This window comes from Echinops telfairi, unplaced genomic scaffold (genome assembly GCF_000313985.2).
Source record: "Echinops telfairi isolate 266 unplaced genomic scaffold, ASM31398v2 ScPeMD7_7458;HRSCAF=8496, whole genome shotgun sequence".
In the NCBI taxonomy this organism is placed as follows: Eukaryota; Metazoa; Chordata; class Mammalia; order Afrosoricida; family Tenrecidae; genus Echinops; species Echinops telfairi.
This window is the reverse complement of record NW_022111358.1, coordinates 3,651,139-3,671,011: the sequence shown is the minus strand read 5'-3', so window position 1 is coordinate 3,671,011 and position 19,873 is coordinate 3,651,139. Positions and strand designations below refer to the sequence as shown.

The 19,873-nt window shown below is 39.1% G+C and overlaps 1 protein-coding gene across 1 annotated transcript in view; it reads left to right on the top strand.

Annotated features, from left to right (window-relative positions):
* EFCAB5 (EF-hand calcium binding domain 5) overlaps positions 1-19,873 on the top strand; it is a 138,727-nt gene that overhangs the window by 69,878 nt on the left and 48,976 nt on the right. The window contains exons 7-12 of the mRNA XM_004707321.2: positions 3,512-3,611; positions 5,024-5,893; positions 7,469-7,543; positions 7,644-7,736; positions 14,357-14,571; positions 15,704-15,860. Coding sequence (XP_004707378.2) covers positions 3,512-3,611; positions 5,024-5,893; positions 7,469-7,543; positions 7,644-7,736; positions 14,357-14,571; positions 15,704-15,860 — 1,510 coding nt within the window. The remainder of the gene's footprint in view (positions 1-3,511; positions 3,612-5,023; positions 5,894-7,468; positions 7,544-7,643; positions 7,737-14,356; positions 14,572-15,703; positions 15,861-19,873) is intronic.

Sequence of the window (19,873 nt, the reverse complement as noted above, 5' to 3'; positions counted from 1 at the left end):
CACTTAGCTGGTGGTTATCAGCTAAGTACATAGCCTACTACATGACCAGGGGTCATAAAGAATATAGATGATAGATAAATAATTAGATAGATGATTGATAGATAGATAGATAGATAGATAGATAGATAGATAGATAGATAGAGCATATGCAGCTAGAGTATGCAGGGTGCAAATTTATGAAAACATTTTAGACATAACCAAACACCCTGAAAGAATGAGTCCTTGGACCAGGGGGATCAAGATATCTTGGTAGACATCAAGGTCAACTGGCATAACATAGTCCATAAAGACAATGTTCTCTACCCGACTTTGGTGAGTAATGATTGAGGTCTTACAAGCTCATGAACAGCCATCTATGGTACAGCTGTTCTTCTTTTGTTGTCAGAGGGAAATATCAGTAATCAAAAGCCGCTGAACAAAGAAAAATCCAGGACCAGATGGCTGTACTGCTGAATTGTAGCAAACCTTTAAAGAACATTTAACACCAATGCTTCTCAAACTCTTTCAAAAAATAGAAAAGCAGGGAATACTTTTGAAATTATTCTATGAGGCCAACATTAACCTGCTATCCAAACTAGGAAAAGATAACATTTAAAAAAATATTGACCAGTATCTTCTTATGGATGTAGACACAAAAATCCTCAACAAAATACTAACTAAACAAATATTTACACATCATCATCAAATGGGATTTATCCTAGGAATGCAAAGGTAGTTCAGTGGAAGAAAATTGACCAATGTGATAGGTCACATCAAGAGACCAAAGGGTGAAAAACACAGTCTTCTCAATTGATGTGGGAGATAGAAGCGTTTGAAAAAATTCCATACCCTTTCATGATAAAAACCCTTAGAAAACTGGAAATAAAAGGGAGCTTCCTCAATATGATAAATGGCATCCATTAAAAAAAAAAAATCCAAACCCAAAGCTAACATATTCTCTGGTGAACGATTGAAAGCCTTATACCTAAGATGGGGAACAAAGTAAGGATGCCCATTTTTGCCACTGCTATTCAAAATTCTACTGGAAGCTCTAGTCAGAGTAATTATACATGAATCATAATTGGAAAGTAAGAACTAAAATGATCTCTAGTTACAGATGAGTTTGAACTGCCAACCTTGCAATTATCTGCCCAACATATAACCCACTACACCACCAGGGATCCTTGAAATGGAAGAGGTGATCCTCAAATTCATATGCAATCGCAAGAAGTCCCAGAATAATGAAAACAAGCTTGAAATTTTTGAGGACTTGCACTTCAAATTCTAAAACTACACAGCTACGGTATCAATATAGGTGATATTCAATTAAAAATACATGTATAGATCAATGGAATAGAACTGAGAGGCTAGAATAAGACAACATCTATGGCCAGTTGATTTCCAACAAGAATGTCAGGACCATCAAAGGGGGAAAGAATGCTTTCCTTGATAAATGGCTAGGGCACTGGTTAGCCACATGCAGAATTAAAGTTGGATCTTTGCCTTACACGACATACAACAATTGACTCAAAGCGGACCAATGACCTAAACAGAAGAACTAAAATAATAAACACTTAGAAGAAAAAAACATAGGTAATTTTTTTACAACCTTGTGTTTGGCAGTGGATTCTTAGATATGGCTGAAAGTATGACAACAAAATGTGACTAGTTGTAATAGTTGAAAACTAAAAGCAGCACAAATGTCCATCAGCAATAGAGTGGATAATTTTTTATATATTCAGTAGAATCTATAGCTATGTATCAATGTACAAATGAATTACAGTAAGTGAAACAAGAATAATATTTATAGACGGAATGTGGAGCAAAAGAAAACACACAAAAGAGTATATAGTGCACGATTCCATTTATATAAAGTTAAAAAACAGACAAAACTAGTTAATGTGACGGAAGAGTAGTAGTTAGCTTTGGGGAAGTGATGGAGTGGGAAGTACAATGAAGGAGCCTTTTGAAGGTAGTTAAAATGCCTTTTATCGTGATACGTTAGTAGTGTTTCCATGGGGTCTAGCTAGCTAAACATTCATCAAGCTAAGCACTTAGAATCTGCACGCTATTGAATCTTTGTTTTCTTTGATGAAAAAACAAACTGTCACTGATAATTGCTTGAAATTAAGTGCGTATTGGAGAAAAGACTTTAAAGAGAGCCAGAGGTTGTCGCATTGGACCATAATTATAATAATGCTGAGCATATGGCCTCTAAGTGGATGAACTTCATCTCACTGCATTGCAGAGGTTATAGAGAAAGTAAAAGACAAGCCCAGAATTTTAAAAGTAACAACTCCTATTGCTGTCAGAAAACTAGAAAGTTTCCATGATGGCTGAATAGGAAACTTTATGTCTTATAGCTTCAGGCAGATGTCAATTTAAAAAGTCAGCTAAAATTTAGTGTGACCGCTATAATCTAAATTAAGCTAACAGAGTTGCCAGGTTTCTGATATGGATATTGAAGAGACCTGAAACTTGGAATTTACATGTACTCAGACGGAGCTGAGGTTTGAGCCACAAATCTCCCTAAACCTTCCTTGCCAATGAAGCAATCATATTCTTATTTTAGAGGATTAATTTTCTTTCCTTTCCCTGGGACAATTAGCATATAAGAGAATGCCTGTTTTCTTCAAGGCACACAGCCTTCATTGCCTTCACATCCAAAACTGCAGCCGCATCTCAGAATGCCCCTGGGGTATTAATGCATGCCCCTGGGGTATTAATGCATGCCCCTGGGGTATTAATGCACAGTCTGTCCTGATCGCTACTCCAGGAGAATAGCAAGTTTGTGCTCAATTTGTAGAAACCGTAACCTAGAAGAAATGTGTGTATAAGGACATACATTGTAGTATTATTCTGGCATAATAATAAATTTTGGTAATATACAGGAAATCATTGAAATTCCCATCATTAGAGAAACCTTTATAAATTACGGTGTTTTCCTATTATAGGATATCCATTCAGCTATTAAAAGAAATGAAACATTTATTTTCATTTATGGCTTAGATCTCAACGATGAGTAAGTAAAAAAGCAATTTGAATAAAGGACACATGCTATCAGTTATGTACTTTAAAATACATACACAAAATATTAGCAATGATCATTTCTGGGTAACAGGTACACGCGTGTTAGTTTTATCACTTTCTATATTTCTGTGACAAAAGTTTTCCTGAAAGCAAAAATATGCAAAGAAACAAAATTAATGAATAAGGAGCAGTTAATGGTTTCAAGTAGTACACTCAAGTTAGGCTATTTCAGAACAGAAGATTCTACTTTGGATTTAGCAATTAATAAGTCAGTAACAAGACAAAAATTTTGTAAGATGTTTTGACATAATAAAGAAGGGGAATTAGAGTATAAACCTAAAGCAAGATAAGACTTTCCTGGTTTTGACTTTGCAGGTATTGGTTAGATGATTTTGATGGTGGTGATAGTGGCGGTGATTGTGGTAAGCTAACATGTTAAGCCATATTTCATTACATAAAAGTTCTAAACCTTCTAACAAGTAATGACAAACTTTCTGCTTAGGTGGGGTTTTTGAATCGGCAGAGGACATTGGCATTACTGGAAATATTCTATGACCAAAGTCCAAAAACGATTAGGACATTACTCCGAAACCCAAGGCAATGTGAGTGCCGCTCAAAAAGAGCTCGCTTAAATTGGAGTGATATTGATGTGATAAAACAAGGTCGTTCTTTTCCCATGGAATCTTTTCTCCATAGTGTCTACCTTGGATTATGTTACGTAGTTATGTGTAGTCGTAAACTCCCCACAAACTCACGGTTAATGACAACCAGTGTTTTTCGCCATAGTACAATACTAAAAACTGTCAGGTGAAAACACAGCTAGATCAAAACGACGATGCTTTAATGCAGTGGTTCTGAACCTTCCTAATGCTGCAACCCTTTAGTACAGCTCCTCGTGTTGTGGTGACCCCGTATATGGGCGTATCTGGAGGAGCGGTGTCTCGGTTCCTAAGACCATGGGAAATATGGCCTTAGGCGACCCGTGTGAATGGGTCGTTCGACCCCCAGACTGAGAACCGCTGCTCTGTTAATCTGAATGTTTTGGAAATTAAGTTGGTAATGATAATTGCTATTTTAAGGACCTCAACTTAGCGTCCTAACGATTCTAAGATATATATTTTCTTCTCCCATGCAATTTTACTTATACATAGTTTTATGCTTGCACAGGAAAGAATTTTTTCTATTACTACTCAAATATGATTGTTTTCATCTTTTAACTGGATTTTCTAAAGAACTAAATATTTTAGTTCTATGTGAGAATGTCTTGATTGGTTATTTGAGGATCCTTGGGTAATATACTTGCAGCGTTCCTAGAGACGGTGGGACTTCCTAGAGGCGGTAGGACTCCCAGGCGTAGCTTCGTTACTATTCATTTGGAGAAGCTAAAAGCAGGCTTGTGGAATGAGTCCCACCAGAGTTTGTTTGTTGGATTGGATTCTGGGAAATGCTATACCATGTTTCCATAGAATTCTGAACCAGGTGTGCACGTAGTTTGGAGGGAAAAAATGAAGTGTGAAGGAGAAAGTGAGGAGGGGAAGAGAGGGGAGAAAATGGCTACTGGATAAATATAGCCTCTGGGCAATACTATCTGGGATAGAGGTTTGCTTTGATTTTGAAGTCATTGAAAAGCTATTTGAGATGGAAAATATGTTACCCCTTCCCCATCCCTCTGCCGCGTGTATTGTGGGAAGACCAGAGATAGAAAGTTATTTCTTTTTGCCTAGGCAGTCTAAGCAAATTTCCAAGTAGTCAAAGAATAATCATGTTCATTTCAAAAGCTACACTTTTAGGAAATGATGGTTTTTAAATTAGAGTAGCGAGTATTATTCTTGTGTGTTGCCTCGATGTCTTATTTTTGTTTTCATTGTTTGTAAGGGCAGGAATTCATATTGACTTAAAGCAATATGCTTATAGTTTGTGCACTCTGCTCCAATGCTCTTTTACATTATTTGATTACTCTCACTCTGTATTATAAGATCAATTGTTTAGGTAAACATTTTATTTTCTGCTGTAGGGCCACTTATTGAATTTGAAGAAATGGGCTTGCCTGAGTTCTGGGGAGACATGGATAACCAGAATCACATTTATGAAGACTTTGACGATATGATCTTAAAGATGAATACATTAGTGTCTGAAAAGCATACTAGCAAAGTGCAAAGCAAATTGTTAGAAGATCAACAAATCCGTGATGAACAGACAAAATCACCACCACCACCAAAGTCACCCGTAGAGCAAAAGACAACTGCAGAACCACTGCAGGGACCACCAGTAATAGAACAGGACCCTCATACAGGGACAACTCCTGAAGAAAGAGCCAGTGGAGAGTCGATTACAGAACAAAGTCAACAAAGAGAGCTGATTACAGAACAAGAACCACAGAGCCTGTCGACTTTCGAACATGAAACCGGAGTAGAATTAACTGCAGAACAAGAAATCCCGAAAGAACCAATTGTAAAACAAGAATTTCACAGACAATCAAGAACAGCACAGAGACCATATCAAAAGTCGATGACAGAAGAAGAATTACTCAGCGAGTCAGTGGCAGCAGACCCACGCAGCAGAGAGTCAATTGCAGAAAAAGAGCCACCTGAGGGGTCCGTGATACCAGGATCACACAGAGGGTCAACCGCAGAACAAGAACCACGCAGAGAGTCAGTGGTACAACGAGGGTCAATAATAGAACAAGGATTATCCATAGAGCCAGTCCCAGAACATCAGAACTTACACTCGACTTCAAGTACAAAAATGAGAGAGGTTACATCCAAGTCCATGGCAATCCCTCCACAGGAAGAGTTGTTCCAGAGGCAAACATATAAAGAGGACCTGCCTATAAGTTCTGAACTGCAAGAAATTCCAACATCAAGTAGAAAAGATGGGCTTTCAGGTAGGAATGCAGTTCTCTGACCATGTCAGATCCCTGTTTCGTGGAGTGATTTTTTTTTAATGTCCACCCAAGTTAGAATTTCTCCTGGCCTAACAGGTCATGCAGACTGATATGTTTTGCCACTCAACATGAGTCTATAACACAAGTCTATAGCTTGGAAAATCAATGAAATATGTTCCAGATGGTTCCACTGTCAGTTTACGAAGATTTTCCTTTTTCACCACAAGCTCATTTGTGAGGAAGAAATCTGGTAATGCTAGAGATGAAATATTTAATTCCCTGAAAAGCAGCAGAAGCCATTTTGTTCTAGCTGTGGTAGATGGTATTAGAAACCATCTTCAGAGATTTCTTGTATTTCAACTATGAAACGGGTCTTCCCTTTTTCAGTTCCATACACATTATTAAAGTCATCTTTAAGATAGAAAGAACACTGCAGTTCAAATACGTGTTCCCTCTCTGTTGAAAATTCTAATCTTTCACACAGCCAATCACAATGACTCCTAAGACCTCAGATAGGTGTCATTATTTTAAAATTCTAATGGCATTCTGTGGCACAGTGGTAAACACGGCTGCTTACCGAATTGGCTATTGGAACTCACCAGCCACTCAGGAGAAAGACGTGGTAACATTGAAAACCCCACGAGGCAGTTCTACTCTGTCCTAGAGAGTCACCGAGTTGGTATCAACTCAACAGCAATAAGTTTGAGTTTGTTTGTTTATGTAATTCTAAAATCCTATCATCTCAAAGAAAGTCTCTATTTAAAACTGCGGGGAGGAACCCTGGTCATATAGAGGTTGGGCTGTTTACTGCCAGGTCAGCAGTTTGAAACCACAGGGGTTTCTACTCTGTAAAGAGTTACAGTCTCAGAAACCTACAGGGGCAGTTCTATCCTGTCTGATAGAGTTGCTATGACTTGGCATTGACTCAATGGCAGTAAGTTCGTTTTGTTTGTTTGTTATAATTTCTGGTTCTCCTTACATAATAGGACTTGCTGGTAAAAAAATTTAATGACATTACTATTTAATCAAATGCTACATTAGCGGCAATTCAAATGAATGATGTCTGAGCAACACAGGGGTTTTCCTTTTTCATATAAAAACAAAAACGTGTATGACAGTTCAGACCCATAAAAATCTGAAGGGCCTAAAGTTTCTTCTGGCCAGTGGCTCCTCCAACCCTATAGTTCAAGATGGCCCACCATCAAGTCCACATCCTGAGTAGAAAGCTCAGAGAAAGAAGGGGGAGGTAACTGCACATCACTTTCCTTCACATATTCTTGGTCAGAATGAAGACATATAATTATACCTACCTGAGAGAGAAGCTATAAATTTTAGTCTTCATTTTGTGTGACCAAATGGGAAACAAACAGGTTGTTCCATACAGCACCTCTCCACAATTAAAGTTAAATGTTTTCACTGTGGTTCAACATTTTACATGTACGAGAAAGTACCTGAAGAGAAGTTTTTAATGTTCTATATGCAAGGCATTTCACTCATTAGCCTTAGAATACATGTATAACAGAATTGTAGTCCTAATATATCCAATTTATGGGCATTTTCTTTTGGACCTCCTAGAAATTGCAAAGAAAGTTCAGAAACAACAATCTTGTGAACCCAAGTCGCCGCAAATAGAAGGAAAGTCATGGTCAGGTAACTTCTCATTTAATCCTCCTTTCATTTATACTCTAGAACAAAAATACTGTGACAGTAAAGTTAAATTGGCTATGTTTTTTAATGTGACTTTTTACAGGTACATTTTTTACTTGTAAGTTGAAGATGAAGTACCCAAAAGTTGAAGATGGGGAACAGGCAAACTTAATCTATGGTCACCCCAGATTTGCAGGTACATGATTTTTTTTTTAATCATTTTATTAGGGGCTCATACAACTCTTATCACAATCCATACACACATCACTGTGTAAAGCACATTTGTACATTCATTGCCCTAATCATTCTCAAAACATTTTCTCTCCACTTAAACCCCACCCCCAATTAGGTCCTCATTTTTCCCCTCCCTCCCCGCTCCCCCCTCCCTCATGAGCCCTTGATATTTTATAAATTGTTATTTTGTCATATCTTGCCCTGTCCGACGTCTTCCTTCACCCACTTTTCTGTTGTCCGTCCCCCAGGGAGGAGGTCACATATAGTTCCCTGCAATCGGTTCCCTCTTTCCTACCCACTCTCCCTCTACCCTCCCTGTCTCGCCACTCACTCCACTGGTCCCGTAGGGCTCATCCGCCCTGGATTCCCTGGATTTTCAGTTCCTATCTGTACCAGTGTACATCCTCTGGTCTAGCCAGACTTGCAAGGTCAAATTTGAGTCATGGTAGTGGGAGGGAGGGGGAGGAAGCATTTAGGAACTAGATAAAAATTGTATTTTTCATCGTTGCTACATCGCACCCTGACTGGCTCATCTCCTCCCGATACGCCTCTGCAAGGGAATCTCCAGTGGCCTACAAATGGGCTTTGGGTATCCACTCTGCACTCCCCCACTCATTCACTGTGGTAAGATTTTTTGTTCTGATGATGCCGTATACCTGATCCCTTCGACACCTCGTGATCACACAGGCTGGTGTGCTTCTTCCATGTGGGCTTTGTTGCTTCTGAGTTAGTAGGCCTCTTGTTTACCTTCAAGTCTTTAAGACCCCAGATGCTATACCTTTTGAAAGCTAGCCGGGCACCATCAGCTTTCTTCACCACATTTCCTTATGCACCCATTTGTCTTCAGCGATCGGATCATGGCCAATGCAACTCTTCTTTTGATGTTTCTCTTTCTTTAAGTGGACAAAAATCTTGAATAGGCATTTATGCAAAGGAGATATTTAAGTGGCCAAGAAACACTTGAGAAGATGTTCATTATATACATTTTGATCTTCCTTTTTTGTCTTTTTAATGACCTTTTGCTCTCTTCATGAATTATTTTCTTGATGTCCTCCCATAGCTGATCAGGTCTTGTGTCACTAGTGTTCAATGTGTCAAATTTGTTCTTGAAACGAACTCAAAATGTATGTGGGATAGGCTTACAGTCATGTTTTGGCTCTCATGAATTTGTTTTAATTTTCTTCAGCTTTATCCTGAACTTACATGTGAGTAATTGATGGTCTGTTCCACATTTAGCCCCTGTCTGGGTTTTAGATGTTGATAATGAATTTCTACATCTTCTCTTCCCACAGATGTAGTCAATTTGAGTTCTGTGTATTCCATCCGGAGAAATCCATGTGTTGTTGAAAAAAGTATTTTCTATGAACAAGTTGTTGGTTTTGCAAAACTCTGCATTCAATCTCCAGCTTTGTTTTTTTACCACCAAGACGATATTTTCCTTCCTCCTTGTTTCCAACTTTTGCATTTCTACCACTAGTAATTTCTATCAATGTATCTTGATTGCATTCTTGATCAATTTTCAACTGAAGTTGGTAGAATTCTTCAACTTCTTTATCACGAGCTTTTGTATACCATATATACTCGAGTATAAGCCGACCGGAATATCAGCTGAGGCACCGAATTTTACCACCTAAAAATGTGCTGACACACTCGGCTTATACACGTGTGTATACGGTATTTGAATAATAGTTATATTGATTGGATTTCCTTGAAGGTGGATAGATATAATCCTATCACAGACAGCATTGTACTTTATGATTGATTTTACAATGTCCTTTTTGACAATGAATGCCTTGCCTTTTCTCTTGATTGTGTTATTCCTGCTATAATAAATCATATTATTTTTCTGCTTCATAGTGGTCAATACCTGTCCACTTCTGCTCACTAATGCCTAGGATATCAATCTTTATGCCTTCCGTTTCATTTTTGACCACTTCTAGTTTCCTTAGATTCGTTCTTTGCACATTCCAAGTTCTGATTATTAACAGATGTGTGCTGCTGTTTCTCCTTACCTTGAATCATGCTCCATCAGCAAATGAAAGTCCCGAAGGCTCCACTCTTCCACAGGCTTTACCCGACTCCCATCACCAGAGTCAACTCCACTCTGAGAAAGCGCTCCTCCTCAGTCACACTTTAAATACCCTCCAACTGGCCCGGCACTATCTCCAACAAAGTTCTGCTTCCGTTCCTTAGGCCTTCAGTATCTAACAGTGTTGCACAGCTATGCATTAGGTTTTCAAGGGCTCCTTCCTCCAAAAAGAGGGTGGGGGGGAGCTGAGTCATTCATTGTCTCTTCTTCGCCTGGAAGCTCTTCTGAAACCTGTTCACTTTGGTGACCCTGCTGGCATTTGAAATACCATTGAGATAGCTTCTAGCATCACAACAACACACAAACCACCACAGTACGACAAACAGACAAGTGGTGAACTGGAAGTTTAATCCATGTTATTTCTCTCTCTCTTTTTTTTTAAACTGAAACAACTTAACTGGGTCACAAGGGAGATCAAATAACAAGATATTACATTTTAACCTAATGATAACTACCATAGTAGACTTTACAATGCTCATTGTCTGATAGCAAGGCTATTCACATCCCTCCACTGTGGCTGGAGGGGATTAATGTTTTGGGTTGGGGTGATGTGCTGTTGAAAGCTTTTCTATTTGTAAACTTAAGGCAGTAGGAATACCCTTTTTTCTTTATTCGCAAACCAAATCTACTTCTGTGGATTTGTTTACAATGCAGTGCTCTGTAGTGTTTCCAAGACTATAAATCTTTATGGATGCATACTGCCACATCGTTCTCCTTTATGTTAAGAGCAGAGTGCCTATCCACCACACCACCAGGCTTCTTTTTTTTTACCATTACATGGCTCTAAGACTACTTTGGAACCTGGTCCTGCACATTTAGAACTTAAAACTCAAAAATATCATTCAAGCTATTTCTCACTCTGGTAGTTCCACATCCAAAGATATAAGACAGATGAGAATCAGCCTTGTTTTTTAAAGGTTTACAAAGAAAGATCTACTCAATGGAGCAACAAGTATCTTTTAGATCCCAGGTCAACTAGATATTTAACCACTATTATTCTAACAAGAGGAGCCCTGGTAGTGCTGTTGGCTAAGCATTGGGTGGCTAGCCACAAGGTTGGTGGTTCAAACCCACCAGCTGTTCTGCAGGAGTACCTGGGAGCTATCTGCTCCCATAAAGATTTACAGCCTTGAAAACCTTATATGGGGTCATTATGCATTGGAATCCATTTAATGGCAGTGGATTTGGGTTCCAATTAGAACTCACATGTTACTAGAATGCTATTTTAGCATTTTGCCTTTCATATCAGTAATTAGTATAACTAGTTCGATCAAGATTATCTCCCTGCTTTGCCACATCTGCTGTGAGAATGAAGACCATTCTCAGCAACTGACTGTTGACATTCCAGAGAATGTTGGCATTTCCCTGAAGGGGTGCACAGTCATGGTGAAGGGGCCTAGACGAACCCTGTGAAGGGGCTTCAATCACATCAAAGTAGAACTCAGTCTCCTTGGAAGAAAAAATAAGAGAGGCTTCAGGTTGACACATGGTGGGGCAAATACAAAAGAACTGGCTCCCATCAGCAATATCTGCAGTCATGCACAGAACAGGGTCAAAGGGGTTACCCTGAGGTCTGTATATGTCCACTTCCCATCAATGTGGTTATTCAGGAGAATGGCCCTCTTGATGAAATCCGTAACTTCTTGAGTGAAAAATACATTGGGAAGGGTTCTCATGAGGACAGGTGTTGCTTGTTCGGTTTCTCGAGGCCAGAATGATGAGTTAATTCTTAAAGGAAACAACATTGAGCTTGTATCAATTTCAGCTGCTTTAATTCAGCAAGCCACAACAATTAAAAACAAGGATATCAAAAAAATTTTGGATGGTATCTGTGTCTGAAAAAGGAACAGTTCAGCACGCTGATGAGTAAGATCTAAGACTGGTTCTCCACCTTCCTTATGCCGAGACCCTTTCAGACAGTTCCTCATGTGTTGGTGAGCCCCCAACCATAACAGTCTTTTCGTTGCTACTTCATCACTGTCATTTTGCTACTGTGATGAATTGGGGCGACCACGGTGAAAGAGACGTTTGAACCCCAAAGGGGTCATGACCCACCGGTAGAGAACCGCTGATCTAAGCGGTGTCCAGCCACAGTCTCTAGATGATTCCTTAAGACTTGTCTGTTATGCTTTGATGCAATAAAGTTTGTCTAATGAAAAAAAGGGATTATTTTCCTTTTATCTGCAAAATTTGTACTTATAACAAATAACAAATTTTCTGTTCTCGAACTATTTTGGTGAAACTTCTTGGTCAAGTTCTTGTTTCCTGCTAATTCATATTCTTTTCTTTTGTTTTATACTTTGACAATTTTTTTAAAAATTGCATGAGGGTTCATTTTTTTCTCTTTGTGGTAGTCACCTAATCTGGTGTCAATTTAAGGATTAAGAGTGTAGGGGTGGAGTGTAGGCTGTCAATCTGGAGATCTCCTGAGAATTCTGGGAAATCTGGTACTTTCTCCTTGGAGGCGGAAGACACTTCTCTCTCTGCTACTCCCTGGAAGACATTGCAGAAGACAAGCCACATGGATGCAACAAGACCTCTGAAGCTGGAGAAGCCACAGAGAGACCCCTGCCAGCACTGAGATGCTTACAACACCACTGGACCCAAAGACTTTCTACCCACTGGCTTGTGATCGTCCTGCATTTGGCTTCATTGCATGTGTTTCATGAGTCTGAAGAGGACTTTATGGATTGGTATCAGACATATGGGCTATGATCGGACTTAGGGACTTAAACTGGACTGGGTTGGGATGCTTTCTTAATGTACAATTGCTCTTGTATATAAACCTCTTCCTTATATACATATGTGTGTCTAAGAATTTGTTTCTCTAGTCTACCCAGACTAACACACCCTTAAAATTTTGTTATTTTAATAGATTTATTGGAATATAATTCACATATCATACAATTTAATAGCTTGATCATATTAAGATGAGTTATGCAATCATCACAATGAATATAAGAACATTTTCTTCATTCTCAGACTCGTTATTAGCTCTTCCTTCCCCCCCAAACTCTCCTGCCATTCTCCTAGGTAATTATTAATCCAGTTACTGTCTCTACGGTTTTACCTATCCTGGATTTCATGTACAGAAAATCATACAAAACAAAAACAAACAAAAACACCACCAACAATGACAATCAAAACAGAGAAAAATCTCAATAAGAAAGAAAGCATAACATATAAAAAATTGAAACAACTTTAAAATCGGTCAAAAGGAAGATCAAATAATGTGTTGCATGTTGACCTAACTATATCTGCCATAATCAACCTATGAAACTTTCTTTCTGATAACAAAGCTATTTACATCCCTATATTATGGTCAGAGGGGGGTCACCAGAACCGTAATCTGTGTGCAGACCCTGCAAATGATATGAGGCCTGCACTGTCATCACAGCCTACTGCAAACTGAGGGTCCAGAACTTAAGCTCTGACCCCATTCCCTCCTCCAGTTTTGGATTTTATTATTTACAGTACTTGGATCACACAGGCTGATGCGCTTCTTCCATTTGAACTTAGTTGAAGCCTCACTTAGATGTCTGCTTGTTTGAAGACAAGCCTTTAAGACCCCATGCATTATTCTTTCTGATAGCCAGGTGCCACCTGATTTCTTCACCACACTTTAATGTAGCACTCATATCTTCAGTGATCTCTTCATGAGGATAAGTGTCCAGTAGGGCCATGTAATAAGAACGAATTGTTCTTAGATTAGGGCTACAATTATGTTTGAGTCCCCAATCACTTATATACTTACATTTTATATATGTCTCTGGTTCACTTTAGAGACATCATTAGCAGTTTATGATAAAGAACATTATAAATCATTTCCTTGAAGCAAAAGGTGATTCTATTGATAGTATCATTAATTTAGCCAGCAATATAGGATTTAAAATACTGTTGAGAAAAGGAAATTATAAAAATATATGCTGGCTTTTCATACTGAAATACATGAATTGTTAACTTGTACAGATTAAAACCCTAAATGACTGGGCACATTTACATGAACAATGAGGGTTGCGGATAGGGCAAAACTTTCAATAACACTCATTCACAAAGGCAGAAATATGCCTGCCAAACCAATACATGTCATGGAAAGGCAAACAGAGCATTAAAATAGTAAATATATGGTAGTCATAGACCAGCTTCCAGTAGACCCCCTCAAAACCAGAAGAGATCTGAGCTAAAGTACATCAACCACCAATTCCATACCCTTGGGGTAAAGGTCACCTGCTCCGTCCTACCTTAGGGTGTTTAGACCTATCTCACTTAAACCTCATTGGCACAAAAGTTGGACAGACTGGGTACCACTTGAGAGGTGGAAGATGTTTTCCGAAAGGAAAATGGAGGACAATCCTGAAGGAAGTACGAATTCCCAATGAGCAAAATTAAGCCAATGATGGCTACAATTTAGGGAGACTACTCACAGATAATCTCCCTAAACTTTGAGAGAGTTTTTTCGCTTGACTGCTTGATGTATGTTTCATGCTTGACAGAGCTACACCCAATTATCAGAAATATTCAGGAGATGAAGGAAGGAAATGGCAGGTTTGCCTTTGATGGTGCTTCCCTCCGTCTGCTCCAGTTCATGCAACTCCTAGAGACGTTTGTTGGTGAAGAGACCTCCCTGAATGTCAGTGAGAACCTCGCCTCGTTTTTAAAGCAGCACTATGTTGAAACGAAGGAAGAGAAAATCAGTGCCTTAGAACAGGTGGGTAACCTTATTTATCCACGTCACTCATATAAAGTAAATCTCGCAATGTTAGTTGTGCACAATGTGGCTCTTCTTAAAAACCTTACGACCAAATATAACATTTTAATTCAGCAAGCATCGTTATTAAATATTTCGTTTTGTTTTACTGTCAAATGGCCCAAGAAAACGTATCCTTTTAAAAATAATATGATTTCTCTTTGCAGGAGATGACTGATGGAATAGTTCTGTTTTTCCTCTCTGGCAGCTTGCAGAGCAGACATGTACATATGCAAAGATGTAAGCATGCATATACTGTCTGCTTTGTGAGTGCATTTTCAAGGGCATGGACCTAGAAGTATGATTATGGCTGAATTATACACATTTGTATTCATGTGTACCCAGGTAGTAGACATTCCCTAAGAATGTGCTACTTACTTGAGAGATAGACAAATGAAGCAAGCCATTTATGAACTTCTGTATTAAATATATAAATTAGATTCACCAAACATATTTGGTAATCTCATCAACCTTATGCCTCTTCTCAACCTAATTCAGACCTGGTATCCTGTTTACCCTCATAATACTGCTTGTTTAGCCTGATGGGATCTATTTCCTTTATTTTTGCAATCAACTCTATCTAGATACTCACTCGATTACTACCTAACTGTCAGGATTAACTAGGAATAAATCTAAAAGGGAAATAAAATAAATTTTAAATTAAGTCAATGTGAAATATAAAAATATGTTTAAAAAAATAGAGACATTGTTCATTGTTTGAGCAAGGCCATTCTCCTTCCACCACAAAGCATATCACACCAAGAAGCCAGGCTATTGTCACATTCCTGAGCAACTGGGAAGTAGAGTGCAAAGGAGTAAATCAAAGGTTCTGAAGGCTCGTCTTATCTCTATGCGTTTTAGGCCAATAAAGTGGATGTCTGGGTTAGCTTTGTTGCTGTTGAGAAATAAAATTGGGAAAGGGTATTTAGGAAATTAAAATTCGTTTCCCACATGGTTCTATTCATATCACTTGAACTCCAAAGCCAAGCTGCTTTTGTAAAAAGTCCCTGTGCTTTTCTTGAGTGCAGACACAGGATGCCCATTGCCACGGTGAAAACTGTCATTCGCGCCTGTTATCCTGTTTTTATCCTAGAGTAGGCAAAAGGCTTCAAGGGTTCGAAAGGGACTGCTACTAGAAGCCCTCTTTCAGAAGTGGGACTGCGATAGCTCAGGCTTCCTGGATCTGAATGAAGTTGATGAACTCTTGTTCACATATAAGGAAGGATTGGAAAAAGAATCAATGAAAAAAGGTAAAATAGAAGAACTTTCTTATTTAAGTTGTTGTAGCAATTTGACTTTACTGTCCCAGTACTACTATAAATAATGTGAATATGTAGAATTAAAACACTGGTTATTTGGACATGACTGCTTGCCTTAGGAAGGATCCATCTCTTGCCTGGTGATGGCTGAATTGTAATATAAGATTTTTAAGGGCCCCAGTCACAAAACCTCTTTTCCTGATATTAAAATTATGCTTTTTGTTAGTATATCATAGAAGTGTATGATTAAAGGCTTAAAGGCCAAGGGAATCCAACGAGGTTTTTCTTTAGTTGTGAAATTGCTTGTAAGTAGTCAATACTTTCACAAGCGAATCTAAGTTGATGGCCCTTGACACCCTTCAAAACCTGAGAGTCAACTTTCAGTCAAGCAATAAGTCAGCAGACCTAGCAAGTGAACAACAACACCAGAGAGGAACATACTGCTCAGAACAGCCACACCAGACCCAAAGGTCAGCGTTTGCCAGGAAGCAAGGCTCTGGCGGTCAGAAGGGTCAAGGAAGAAGGGTGAATGGAGACAGGCAGTGGAGAAAATGAGTGAGAAGAATGCTGTTACAGTATAGGGGTTATAGTCAATGCCAAAGCAAAATGTGTACACATTTTTTGAATGAAAAAACTAATTTACTTTGTAAACTTTCACCCAAACTACAATGAAAAGGTTTTTGTGGGCGTTGCTGTTGTTTTTAAGTGGGGACATTGGATTGGCTCACAGCCTCCAACCTATGTCACCCTTCTAACGACCGGAGAAGCTGGAAAGCCAAACCCCGTATTTTCCTGTATTTACACCAGAATGATGCAAGCACATTAGATTCCACCAAGTAAGTGGACACACACACTGACTTGCATTTTAAAGAAGACTCCTTCTACCCTAGTTAGAATTCCCCCCAAAATAAGACTCTACACCAAGATCTTGGGTGCCGATGGTTTGTCTGGAAGATGATCTCTGAACTCAGAACACAAGGAATGGGGAACGAGGATGAGAAGTGAGAAAAGCCACTGTTAAGAATTGAATTGTGTCTCCAAGAAATATATGGTGAGGGCCTAACACTTGAGAGGTGTGAACGTGATCTTGTTTGGATATAGGGTCTTTGAAGATGTTGTTAGTTAATATCAGATCATATTGGAAGAGGGTGGGTCCTAATCCCATCTGGGTAATAACATTATAAAAGAGGAGAAAAGACACAAAGAGAGGAGGACGTGTGAAGATGTATCTACATGCCAAGGAGCACCTGGGGAGAAGCGGTGAGAGACAAGAAAATATTTTTTTTCTAATAAATCATTTTATTGGGGGCTCGTACAACTCATCACAATCCATCCATACATCCATTGTGTCAAGCACATTTGTACATTTGTTGTCATCATCATTCTCAAAACATTTTCTTTCTACTTGAGCCCTTGGTATCAGCTCCTCATTTTATCCCCTCCCTTCCCCAAGGAAAATATTTTTGTCTCAAAATCCAGAACTAAACATTAGCATTTCATGAATAAATAATGTACCAAACTGAAGAGAAGATCACAGGTTCAAGACTTTGGAGGGCACCAACACCCTGCATTCAAACTACAAACTTCTGGAACTGTGAGATAGTAAATTTCTGTTGTCTAAAGTGTGTGTGTGTGTGTGTGTGTGTGTGTGTGTGTGTGAGAGAGAGAGAGAGAGAGAGAGAGAGAGAGAGAGAGAGACCAGGTTGAACATTTTCTCTCTGATCCACAAGACAAAATTGTCCCCAGATTATTCTCCTGGTAGCTTGAAGGGTAGTGGATACTACGGTTTCCCAGTGCTGTGGTCTCCTTCCATGCAGCAGTAGCCACCAGGTAGAACAAGCTGAGCCAACCTGAAGCACACGAATATTTATTAAACGGATTATAACCAAATCAGTAATGGAGGCAATAATGAGAAGAAATCCTAAGCACACAGAGACCATCACTTCCCTTTCAACACCACCACCTCATGACCTCCTTCTCTGTCTACAAACTCCTCCAAAACTGTTCCTTGAGGCTTCACCCGCAGCAGAGCAACCACATGCTGTCCTAACCCTGATTGCTGTGGGTTGCATATACACATATAAATCATCAAGTCACTCTCTGCCAAGGCTTGGTTCCACCTGAACAATTTATATTCTTATTTGGGGGAGATTTACATAACTTCCACCATAGACCTTCCTCCTTGATCCTGTTTCCCTCCACTAGTAATAAGTATTGTCCTTTGTCTTGCTAGTTAGCTCAACTCAGCATAATATTAAACGCACTCCTGTCCACGATTTCTTTTACTAAAGATCTTTCAAAAACAGTTGCAGCAGTACATTGACAAGGAACTGCTAGAAATCCAAGCCATATTTAGAAGAGGACATAGAATAAGCAATTATCAAGTCTGATATGAGATGGAGCTCAACTGAAAACAAAGTTAGAACAAAGACGTTTACCTGTGTGTTATTGACTGCTCAAAGGCACTCCACTGTTAGACCATAACAAATTGGGGATAACATTGTGAAGAATGGGAATTCCAGAACATTTAGTGTACTCGTGTAAAGCTTGAACAGAGACCAAGAGGCAGTTGATCGAACAGAAAAAATGGGATGTTTTGTGATTTCAAACCAGGAAAGGTGCCTGTCAGAGTTATAGCCCTAAACATATAATCCAAGAAATTGGTCTGTACGAAAAACTCAATTAACAACCTGAGATATGCAGATGACACAACCTTGCTCACTGAACGTGAAGGAGTTAAAGCACTTAACTGATAAAGATCAAAGACTATAGCTTTTAATATGGACTACCAAATAACTTCACCATCAGGGGAGGAAAGACTGAAGCAGTGAAGAATTTCATTTCACTTGGATCCGTGATCAACATGCATAGAAGCACCAGTCAAGAAATCAAATGATGCATTGCATTGGGCAAGTCTGCTGGAAAAGACTTCTTTAAAGTGCTAAAAAGCAACTAAGTCATTTTGACCACCTGACCAAAGTCATGGAATTTTTAATTGCCTCACATGCATGTGAAAACTAGACAATGAAATGAAAATACCAAGCTCACTCCCATCAACTCAATTCTAACTCATAGCAACCCTACAGGACAGGATAGAGCTGCCTCTGCGGGTTTCTGAAACCACTTTCGGGAGTAGAAAGTCTTAATTCTCCCACAGAGCAGCTGGTGGTTTGGAACTGCTGATCTTGTGGTTAGCAGCTCAGTGCATATGAATAAGGAACACTGAAAAATACCTGATGCATTTGAATCATGGTGTTGGTGAAGAATATTGACTATACCAGGGACTGCCAGAAGGATGAAGAAGTATAACTAGTGTGCTGCTTGGAAGAGAGGATGGAATGATGTCATTTCAAGTTATCTGGACAGATTTTCAGGCAGGATCAGTCCCTAGAGAAGGACATCCTACTTGGTTGTGGGTCAGAGGAAAACCAATGCAATGGATTGACACCGTGGCTGCGACTATGGATTCCAACATAGCAACAATTGTGAGGATAGTGTTGTACACCAGGACACTGTGAGTCGGAATTGATAGCATGCCACTACTGCTGTTCAGTGGCAGTCATGACGTAATACTCATTACCTAAGCACACTAACTTTGCTTTATTCCCAATAGCATGGCTATTAATAATATCAATATATTATCAATATCAATAATAGAGCAGCATCTCCTTGACATTTTCATTAACCCTTTAATGTAGGAGAAACTTGGGTTTTGTCTGAAAAATTTCTCTGGTTGAAACCCCCTGGTAAGCTCCAGAAAGTGCTAAGAACAAAATTTTCAGAAAGAGGATAGTGGTTTAGAAGGAAATGCTACAGACAATAGGAGGCACTCTCTTGAGAAATACTGCGTCATCAATGCATGCTTATTTGCAGTATAAATCCCTCTCCGTCTTCTCCTTAGACACCTTCTACAGTAGAGCTAACCAGACCACAGGTGCCCTCTTCTAATGATCGTTTCCGTCATTTGCATGTCATGACTATAACACATGCTCGTCCTATAACCA